Source organism: Spermophilus citellus (genome assembly GCF_964194105.1).
Source record: "Spermophilus citellus genome assembly, chromosome: 8".
Lineage (NCBI taxonomy): Eukaryota > Metazoa > Chordata > Mammalia > Rodentia > Sciuridae > Spermophilus > Spermophilus citellus.
In genome coordinates, this window is record NC_138189.1 from 126,916,926 (window position 1) to 126,927,654 (window position 10,729).

General features: G+C 46.8%; 1 protein-coding gene across 1 annotated transcript; it reads left to right on the forward strand.

The window, feature by feature from the left end:
* Positions 1 to 1,949: 1,949 nt before the first annotated feature.
* SFRP2 (secreted frizzled related protein 2) lies at positions 1,950 to 10,391 on the forward strand. The gene is made up of 3 exons (XM_081304697.1): positions 1,950 to 2,927; positions 5,237 to 5,317; positions 9,267 to 10,391. The coding sequence occupies exons 1-3, from the start codon at positions 2,426 to 2,428 to the stop codon at positions 9,569 to 9,571; spliced, it is 888 nt and encodes a 295-aa protein (XP_081160823.1). The 5' UTR covers positions 1,950 to 2,425; the 3' UTR covers positions 9,572 to 10,391.
* Positions 10,392 to 10,729: the final 338 nt, after the last annotated feature.

A 10,729-nucleotide genomic window follows, 5' to 3' on the forward strand; every position in this document is an offset into this window, starting at 1 on the left:
AGAGGCTGAGGGGCTGGATGCAAGGAGAAGCCGTGGCAGCTGCGGTAGGCACCGCGGGCGGGACAGCCAGGCGAACCTCGGGACCCGTGACTCCGGCAGGATTCCCGGCGCCCCCTGGCGGTGAAGTAGCCGCGCGGTCTCCCGAAACAATGCCTCGGGCCGCTCGGGCCGCTCGGGCGCGTGGTCTGCCCCACCCTCTGCCCCCCCGCACACCCGCGCTCACACACACCTCCCGGGTGTGCCACAGAGCCTGGCTCAAACCAGCCCGACCGTCTTCGGACTTCTAGAGCCCCCAACAAGGGTCTCTGCGGAGCAGAGGGTACCCCAGAGGAGCGCGTTGGGGACGGGGGCGTCCGAGGCGGGAAGGCTCCCACCCCTCCCCGACCCCCGCCGAAGTCCTAGCATCTCTCCGAGCTCAGGCACCGAGCAGCTGTTTGATTCGATGTCTTGCGTTTCCTACGGGGTTTTCAAAGTAGTGTGTGTTTGGGGAGGCGGGTTTTAAGGCTCTCCGTGCTTAAGTTAGAAACCAAGAGGCCTAAGACAAAGTCGGGGGCAGAGCGGCTGTTTACTGCCACCCTGGGCCTTTCCCGGGCTGAGCAACCGTGTCACTGCAGAGGGATCAAAGCTGAGCTTTTAACGGTCCTGATTCTCCGAATTCGAAAGGTGCGCTCCCACCGCTTGGCGCTTTTCCAAATGTGTTTACCGCCAGAAATAAATAAGAGATGATTCTGAATGTGCTTTCGCCACTTCTTAACCCCCTCCTCGAAGCTGCTGGACCACAAAGCGTGTCCGACTACAGAGCCTGGGGGAGTCTCCAAGGCCAAAGCATGCCCCGGAAGGAGGATATAGGGCAGGTCTGAGCCTGTGGACGGTTCTCAGTGGCCGGAAAGTAATAACAATGCGCCCATCTTACACATGAAAGAAGCTCGCTCTCTGGGGACGGTCTCTTTGGGACGTGCACCTTCACACAGTGAGGGAGGAGGAGCAAGAGGAGCCCCGGGAGGTGAAAGCCGCTTCCCCGGCGGGGGTGGGGGGATTGGGAGCGACGAGGGGGAGGGGAGACACACACACACACACACACACACACACGCACGCACTTTCCTTGCCTGGCACCCAGTACCCAGTTTGCAGCTGTGAACTTACGGTTTGCAGTCCCCAAAGACTCTAAATCCCCAGAACCACGTGAGCAGAGTTTGTTCACCTCTACCCAGCTTGGTACACCCTGTGCGTGTAAAGAGAGTAAACCAATGCTGCCAAGGTCGCGTTTAACCCTTCCCCGCCTCTTGGCAGGACTCTTTGCTCTTCCCAATCTGCCAGTCTCTCGTGCTGGGCAGAAATTCTTCCCCGATGGTGTTCAGGAAACCCCCAAGTTGCGGCTCTCCTGAGCCCCCTGCTGTAAGGGCCGGTCTGTGCTAGGACCCTTATGGGACTCATCCCGTTTACTTAAATGAAGAAAATCTCGCTTCCGAAAAGGAGAAATGGTGGGCAATTTTGTGTGATGCTGATGAGATGCGAGGCACTTCTACAATGGCAAGATCATTTAAACGCCCCAACAAAACACTCCAGTACTTATTGTTATTTCGTTTTCCATGTAAAGCTTTGCTTACTTTTTAATTCTAATGGTTTTTCTAGGAGCAGAGGGAAACACGCCACATGGACCACTCTGCTGAACTTTAGCTGGAGTTTTGGTAACAAATGAAATTCGCCGAGGCGGCCTGGGGCTCAGGTCCCGGGGCACACAGAGCCTGAAGGCTGGTGGTTGGTGACTCCCTAGGACTCCGTTTCGCGGCGCGATGCCGCAGAAAGAACAAAAACTGAGGGCTGTGACACCATGCACAAGGGCCAGGGCCGCTAGAACGGTGGAGTAGGTTCAGGCCTGAACCTGGCTGCGAAGCCGCTCGCTTTGCGAGGTGCTTGTCCCCAACTTCCGCAGCCCGAGCCTCGCTGGCTCCCTGCGGGACGCAGCCAGGCTTGTCTGTTTGTTGTTTAAAGCAGCAGCAGCATCTGGGGATGGGGCACAGCCAGAATTTACTTCCAGCGAGCTCACGAGGGCCATTCTCAACCGAAAACCAGACCAAGAAAATAGTGACCAGCCCTCCTCAGATTACTCTCCACTGGCTCCTCCCTTGCCCCCCCACCTCCAGATTTGCATAAAAAAGGCCAAGAAAACTCTGGCTGTGCCCCAGCAGCGGCTCACTCTGCTCCCCCGGGTCGGAACCCCCCGGAGCTGCGCGCGAGTTTGCAGCGCCTCGCCGGAGCGGTCTTTCCAGTTCCCGGCTTCGCGCGCTCGGACCACCGGCGCGGGTTTTCCAAGCCCACGAACCGCGCCTAACGGAACCAGCGGACCCGGGACGAGCTCGAGCTCCGGTTGCCTCGCGCTTCCCCGGCTCGGCTCTCTCCGCCCCGCGGGGGTCGCGCGCCCACCATGCCACAGGGACCAGGTTCGCTGCTGCTGCTTGTCCTCGCCTCGCACTGCTGCCTTGGCTCGGCGCGCGGGCTCTTCCTCTTCGGCCAGCCCGACTTCTCCTACAAGCGCAGCAATTGCAAACCCATCCCGGCCAACCTGCAGCTGTGCCACGGCATCGAGTACCAGAACATGCGGTTGCCCAACCTGCTGGGCCATGAGACCATGAAGGAGGTGCTGGAGCAGGCGGGCGCCTGGATCCCACTGGTCATGAAGCAGTGCCACCCGGACACCAAAAAGTTCCTGTGCTCCCTTTTCGCCCCTGTCTGCCTCGACGACCTAGACGAGACCATCCAGCCGTGCCACTCACTCTGTGTGCAGGTGAAGGATCGCTGCGCTCCAGTGATGTCCGCCTTCGGCTTCCCCTGGCCCGACATGCTCGAGTGCGATCGTTTCCCCCAAGACAACGACCTCTGCATTCCCCTCGCTAGCAGCGACCACCTCCTGCCGGCCACTGAGGAAGGTAAGCCTTCCCTCTTAATTCGTCCCCCTCGCGGCTAAGCTAAGACCCTCCCGTGGGATCCCGCAGCCCCCTTCTGGCATCCGGATTTGTCACGCTGAGGGTGCCAGTCCTGCGAAGGGCAGACGCCCTCCTTGCTCTCCTATGATGCAAGAAGACTATCGAATTTGAGACATCCCCACCCCCGAATTATGCCAGAAAAAGAAAGAAAACAAAGAACAACAAAAGCAACTTTTCTTTATACACAATTCTTGCTGAAGATGCTAGCACTACGGCGTCCTTCTGAGAGCGTTCGAAGTGGGCTTGTGTGGAGGAGTTGGTTGGTGGGGAGCCAGGGTTCCTTGACCATCCCTTAATTCTCACGTTCTTACCTCTGGGCAGTGTGCTAGTCTCAGCATCATTTCCCATACAGCCAGGATTACAAAGATGTACAAACGGTTGACCTTTTAAGCTACCTTTTGTCCTTTGCCAGTTTAGGTTTGGGAGAGAAAACCAGGACTGACTGGAAATTGAATATTTCGTTTTAATTGCCCAGGTGTTTGAGAAAGAGGGCATAAAAGGAGTCTCCAGGAATCATCTTTCTATCACTATCAGCTTTTATCTTAGGAGTGGTTTTAATTAACTGGAGAAAATCATGCAAACGAGTTTCCCAAGTTTTTAGAAAACAGAGGGGGAGTTCCTGGGCAAAAACCATCAAAGCAATGAAAACCTCATGGGCTCTTGATATTCTTCCTGAAAGGAAAACGTATACAATGTGTCTGGGCTGATTTAGGTCCCCCTGGGATAGAAAGGGGGCTTCCTAATCCCTTTCAGGACTTCAGCAGTGTCTCCCTTTCAGTCTAATTGTTTTCCTACAGACATCATTAGTTAAAGAAAATGCAAAGTTGTTTAGCAATCTTTCCTGGCAGGCACCATGAGTTTGCAATCATCTTATTGGTTAGATTTCTAATTTATTGCAAATGTTTGGCATTTTTCAAACATTTGTCCAACATATACCATAGACTAACCAATACAGGTTAGTAACATTTTATATACATTCTGAGAGCTCCTAATTGGAAATATTTCATTCAGGTTGGGTGAGGGGAGTTAGTTTCTTGTGGGTTGGTTTGGGTTTTGTTTGGTTTTGTTTTTCCCCACTATCAATCAGTACCAACATTATACACTGTACGTTTCTCAAAAAAAAAAAAAAAAGTTACTTTCCTACTTCAAAATAAGTTTGTGCTCTTCAAAATTTACTTTTGGGGGGGTGGATTTGATAAATAACTCTTTGATTATCTATCACCTAAAGTTTTTTTCTGTGAACATTCCATTCTACCTTAGTGACGATTAAATTTCACCTAAACTTTAAAGACAGCATTAGCATATTTGTAAATGAGAGAAAGAGAATGTTTTCTCAAGAAATCAAGACTGTTTTAGAAGAGCCTTCTAGACTTTTTGATAATGATGCAAACACAAAATTCCTAGGTTTGGTCAGACCCCACATACAGGTCTGCCTCATCTTTGACTAGCTTCAGAAACAGGTTTGTTTTGGGGGAGTTTTAAACAAAGAAAGGCAAGAAGAACCTGTACCAGGAAGCCTCATAGATAACCATGAAATAAATGCTGCCTAACTCAAGCACAGACAAATCAGAAAGCACAAGGTGAGTCAGAACCAGTAAGAGCAAGCTGTTATAATTAGAGAGGTGATTCCCAGGGGGGAAACAGCCCCCATGTTTTGCTTGGGTAAGGGAAGATCCTTTTTTGTGGATTGTTCTGACAATACAGCACTAGCCACCCCTTCCTGCACAAGCTTCAAAATACCAAGCCATGGCTTCCTGAGATGCTGAGCTCTGCTGACTAGAATGAGCTACCCTGGGGTCCTCTAGCTGAGAAAGATCTTTGGACTGATTTTATGGTTACCACGTTTTCCAAAACTCTCAAGGGTCCCTTTGACATTTCGGGTGTTTTCTTCTTAGAAAGACTTTGGGAATAACTTTATTAGACCAAATATGTCCCAGAGATGGGGAGGACAAGCTGAAAAGTTGCCACCTGTCCAAGTGAACTAGTTACACACACCTGCACACTCTGCCCACAACTTTTTATTTGGAAGTTATTGTTTATCAACATATGGGGCATTTCTCATATTGTCCAACCAAAAATGAGGAGCAAAGGGGACTTTCTTAGGAATGAGTGATCCTACTTTTATAGAGGAGGCAGAAGCAGGGAGGACAATTGCTGCCCTGGCCTGGATAAGCCCTTTGGGTTATTTACAAATGCCACCTGCTATTCCCTTTTAAAGCAAACTTACTAAAGACTATTTTTCACACTTCTAGCTCCAAAGGTATGTGAAGCCTGCAAGAGTAAAAGTGAGGATGACAACGACATCATGGAAACTCTTTGTAAAAATGATTTTGGTAAGTAATACATCACCAGCACCAACAGATTTCACATTCAAAAGTTTTATTTACCAAACCTGAAAGTACAAACCATTAAGATGCTACTAAAGACTGGGTGAAATACAATCATAGCTCATGCTTCCTAAAGCCATTTAAGTTGCTCTTAGTTTCCTTGGTATATCACAATCATGTACGGAGTTACATTTTTGAGTGAGATGCAGTTTCCTTAAGCAGTAATCAAATAAAAAAATGACTCAAGTCATCAACATTCAGTGGCACACTTTTCAACTCACTTTGACTTTTTTTGTGCCCACAAACATAATCCCAGCCATATTCTCTTCCCTTGACATGTGTTCCATCAATTGGAATGCAAATATTATCCTCAGCAAAGAAGATTCGAGGCATTAAGTTGGCCACAGATAAGATAAATACTTTTACTTATGACCCATAGTGATTTGTTCCTCTTATGTTCTATCATTAATGAATACATCCAAGGCACTGATCAATTATTTATAGGGGAGAGGTTCCTTAAATTTAAAAAGAAGGACTTCACGAGAAGATACCTAACATGGGCTGTTGCATGATCCTCAATTACCATCTTAAATTCCTTTTTTAAAAGAAATTTTTGTAAAGTTTTTATGAGTAAGTCTAGACACATTCGCCACACTTTTATGCAAATAGTTAGGGGGGAAAGGCAGAGAAGAAGAAAGCTTAGAAATTTACTTTAGCAAGATACATGAAAGATGCCACGATGACATGGTGCTTAAGGCCAATAAAAAACATATGTGATACGTTGCCCAAGTTCCATGAAGTCTAAGTGACTCCCCTTAAAAAGAGTATTAGAAGAGGAAAGAAAGTGGGAGGCTTCCTCTGCAAAGAACTCCACCAGTGCCTCCTCTGAGGTCCTCAGGCCTCCCAGCTGAGGGGGGAGCCCAGCTAGACCCAGAAGCAGTGCAAAATCCGAGTTGGAAATGGCCAAGAACTTCACCCAGACGACTCCTAAGGCTGTAATCCTATTCCAAGAGCTGACACCTTTTGTGTTAGTGTAACTGGTATCTTTAAAAGTATTTATTTAGGCAGAAACCTAAAGTTACTGGTAAATAGGTAAAGTCCTAAAGTCCTTGCTCTATCAATCAATAATGGGCTCAACAGATCTGTATTAGCACTTACACTGATTCAACAAATCCTTGAGACTGAGGGACATCATTCCAGCTCCCACGTTTCATAGACTTCCACTCTCCCTCCCTTGCTATCCCTAAAACCTTGGGCCCAGCCAGCTCCCTGACTCTGAAAACAATCCAATCACCGTCCTTCATCAGCTCCAGCTCTCTTCCAGAAGTAGCCTTGTTTTAACCTTGGCTGGTCCCAGAACAACCATGGCCCCACCTTTAAAAAGGCTTCCCCCTGTTAAGGAAGAGGAGAGAAAGAAAGTAGTTCAAAGTCTTAACCAATCCTTCCCATCAGGAAGAGCCACAAATGGTAGGGCTAACAGAATTTCATGTCTGCATTCAAATATGTACAAATTGCAAACTTTCTGGGGGCCAGGCATGTTAGCAGCAGATAATCCCAAACCACCAGAGCCTTACCAAAACACAGTTCTAAGTTTCCATGCTGTAAGACTTGATTAAAGGCAAGAGAGATAACTACCATTTTAGTAAAACATATTAAAAATTCTATGAAATATTATTTTCATCTGGTAGCTTATGTCCTTTGCACTGCATGTAAGATCACTCTCCTGACTTTCATGGAAAACCAAAACAGTTGAGTAGAGGGGACACACATATTTGCTTGTTTACACATACTGAACTTAACAGAAATCCCCCTATCAGGTTCTGTAGTCTGTCTCCTTAGGGGAATCCTTTCAAACACCATGGATGTCTTCACACTTAAGGTATCACACATGCAGGTACCTCTTGAACTTTGTTTTCTATCTTTCCACTCTCCTTTTGACCCATTAAGGGATAATGAAGGGGAATTTCAGGAAGGGCATCATGTACCTTTAGTTTACAGGCAGTATTCCATATTACTTCTGCTCTTTGTGGAGTCATGGGTAGAAGGATCAAGCATAGCCATCTGATTTACTGACCCTGAATCATCTGGGAAGGCAGAAACTTCCCCTCTGCACTCCTTAAACATGGAGAAAATGTGGAACACCTCCTTACTTCAGAACTGCCTTCTGATCTATATGTAGATAGCTAGCTTATCATTGAGCAGGGTGGTATCATCACGTCTGCCTCCAACATCCCTGGTCACATCTTCCAAGGCAGGAACAGTATTTTGGAGCTTTAATTCCCTATGTCTGGTCTCAGCTGAAAATGCAAAGAGGAAACCCCTAATGTTCTCCCATGATACATGTTTGCCAAGTTGGTTATTATATAGCTACAGGAAAAGGAGTAATAAATCTCCTCCTGGTTAAAAGTGATGATTTGGTTTTTGATCTCCCAGCTCAAGAATGTTTCATTTGGCCAGGTGAAGTCTTGTACACACTCCATCTGTGCTAGAGACCAGCTCCTGGATAATGTGTAATCAGTTCATGGTGGGGCTTTCCAGGGCCCTACCTGCTTTACAGAGACCACATGTGATATTTCCATGACTTTGGTCTCGCAAAGTCTGAGAACTCTCAGTGCTGTTTCAGAGGCATATCCAGCATTCTTGATTTCATCCTGGTTAAGCTTCTCATTTCTGATTGTCTGGAAAGTCATACTCAGTCGAATTCCCTGAGATTTTCAAAAAAGATAGAGAAACCCTCAAAGAGTTATAAACACTCAAGAAAACTCTTCCTCTATTACTAATTTAAACAATGCATTAAACCCCATCAAAGTCAGGAAGTCATACTTGCACGTCCCCTATACAGAACAGCTATCAATGGCACCAAGAGTCTTAGGACACATTGGAGTTGGGCAAATTAGTGCTCTCTAACCAGGATGGGAAATTTGACCTTCCCTCAAGAGAACTAGACTAAGGTGGGACACAATCTAATTGGGTAACCTGGTGCCAGTCACTAAAGTCTCTGGATTTCAGATTTTTCATGTAATAACAAGAGATCTTAATGGGATGACCTCTTCCAACCTTAAAGTTTTATCCTTTTCCTGCCTTCGTGGAGTCTTGAAATTTAAATCCAGCATGTATGTTTGTAGGATTTTTCTTTCCCAAGGCATACTATTCATGACTATAAAATGTGTCTTTTATAGTAAACCACTTAGTTAGGTCTTAACATTCTAATGAGTCTACATATACATTTTGGAAACAGTACATATATGATCTGTAAATGCCTTGGCCTTGGACAGACAAATGTGAGCATATGAGGATGAGGTCTTCAGAAAAACACTTTTATGGCTAAACATGTTGTGCTCTTAAAAAGCGTCTTGCATATTTTTTCTCCTAGTTACTTTACCAAATCAAATGCAGCTGCAAGATCAATTCTCCTTCCCTGTAATCTGTTCTTTAGAAAACAATGATTGTGTGATACAATTTCCTTACAGGTTTGTCCAAAAACCTCTCCGACATAATAAATTGAGTTTAAAGTTTACGGCCACAGAAGGATCACGTTTCACCTAAGAGTCAGGCATTTCTTTTCATGCTGAAGTTTCCAATAGGGGAAGTCATTTGTTGGGGCGAGCAGGAACCACATGCAACCTACTTACAAACACAAGGGCGGGCAAGGAAACCAGGAGAAAAGTTAATTGAGTCCTGCAAAGAGAAAGCATTCGGAAAGGGTGGCTGATTTGAAACAAAGTGCCTGGCAAATGCTTTGAGGCTTTAGAAATGGAGCCACCTGCTGCCCCCAGCTCCCAACCCCCTACCTGCAACCCCTGACAGTCTTATTAGTTCTAGGAAGCTCCTCTTTCCTGCCACAGGCCAAGTCACACACACATGCCACTGGACAGAGTGCACAAAGTTCCCAGCCTATACTGTATGGTCTCGTGGTAACTGATGTGATTCCTTCTGCTCCCTCTCATCCTCACAGCGCTGAAAATAAAAGTGAAGGAGATAACCTACATCAACAGAGATACCAAGATCATCCTGGAGACCAAGAGCAAGACCATTTACAAGCTGAACGGTGTGTCCGAAAGGGACCTGAAGAAATCTGTGCTGTGGCTCAAAGACAGCTTGCAGTGCACCTGTGAGGAGATGAACGACATCAACGCGCCCTATCTCGTCATGGGACAGAAACAGGGCGGGGAGCTGGTGATCACCTCGGTGAAGCGGTGGCAGAAGGGCCAGAGAGAGTTCAAGCGCATCTCCCGCAGCATCCGCAAGCTGCAGTGCTAGTTCCGGCATCCCCTTGGCTCCTGACTGGTCAGCTCCAGATCCCAGCTGACCACTTCCGCTCTAGAACGTCACTTCCTGTCTCCCAAGCACAGCCCCTGCTCCAACCCCAGCTGCCTTTTGCACGTTGCATACCCAGCCTTCCCGAGTCACCAGGCCCTGGGAGGCCTGGGAGTGGATAGATGCTCTCACATAAGGGAAAACCCGCCCAGATCATGTGGAAATGTTCAGACTAATAAAATTATGAATATTTTTATGAAGGTTTAAAACCGTTCAATTCAAGGCTAGTTTTTGAATAGGTACGACTGTGACTTGGGTCTGATTTGTCTCCCGCTATTTGGTGGGAAACAATCTTTTCCACAGATGTTGCCGTAGCATGCAAACTGCTGCATTTTACCCTGTGGCCCAAACTTGTGGTTCACACTTGGTTGAGATAAAGCTGGCTGTTATCTCAACATCTTCCCGGGCTCCAGCCTGAGACTCAGCATCTAAGTCTTAACAAGGATTCATTTGTCATTTTACACCCTCATTGGGAACTTCAGATGGTTGCATGTATCACATTCCAGCTGCAGACTTTCCATTTATAAAAAGCACATTAACCATTCTTCATAGCATGATCTCTTCAAATAAAGGGCAAAGTAAAGAAATTTTATTATTGACTTGAGTACTTTAAGCTGTGTTTAAAACATTTTTTACTTAATTTTTGCAAATTAAACCATTGTAGCTTACCTGTAATATACATAGTAGTTGACCTGAAAAAGTTGTAAAAATATTGCTTTAACCAACCCTGTAAATATTTCAGATAAACATTATATTCTTGTATATAAACTTTACATCCTGTTTTACCTATTCTTTGTCTCCCGTCTTGTCTTTTCAGTACAAGGGGCTGGGAGGGAGCTATGCATGAGTGGTCAATTTCTTCTCAGGGGGTCCAGTTTGTTTGAAGTTATCTGCTTCTCAAGTGTCTCCCCCCACCACGTCCCCCCCACCCTCCCACCTTGTGCCTCACATCTCCCACATTTCACCACTGCTGACCCTGTGGGAAGCAGAGACTTGAAGGCTTCTTTTGTCCCTTCTCAGCAGTTCAGCTGCAGCTACTTGACAATGCTACGCTAAACTTTAGGCCCATGAGCTGTACAGTTGTGTTTTTCATTTCCCAAG

What these genes read in the sequence shown, in the direction of transcription:
- SFRP2 (XM_081304697.1), top strand. Translation starts at nt 2,426, where the DNA reads ATGCCACAGGGACCAGGTTCGCTGCTGCTGCTTGTCCTCGCCTCGCAC. An exon ending in CCTGCCGGCCACTGAGGAAG is followed by an intron (nt 2,928 to 5,236) that starts GTAAGCCTTCCC and finishes TCACACTTCTAG; the next exon opens with CTCCAAAGGTATGTGAAGCC. An exon ending in TCTTTGTAAAAATGATTTTG is followed by an intron (nt 5,318 to 9,266) that starts GTAAGTAATACA and finishes TCATCCTCACAG; the next exon opens with CGCTGAAAATAAAAGTGAAG.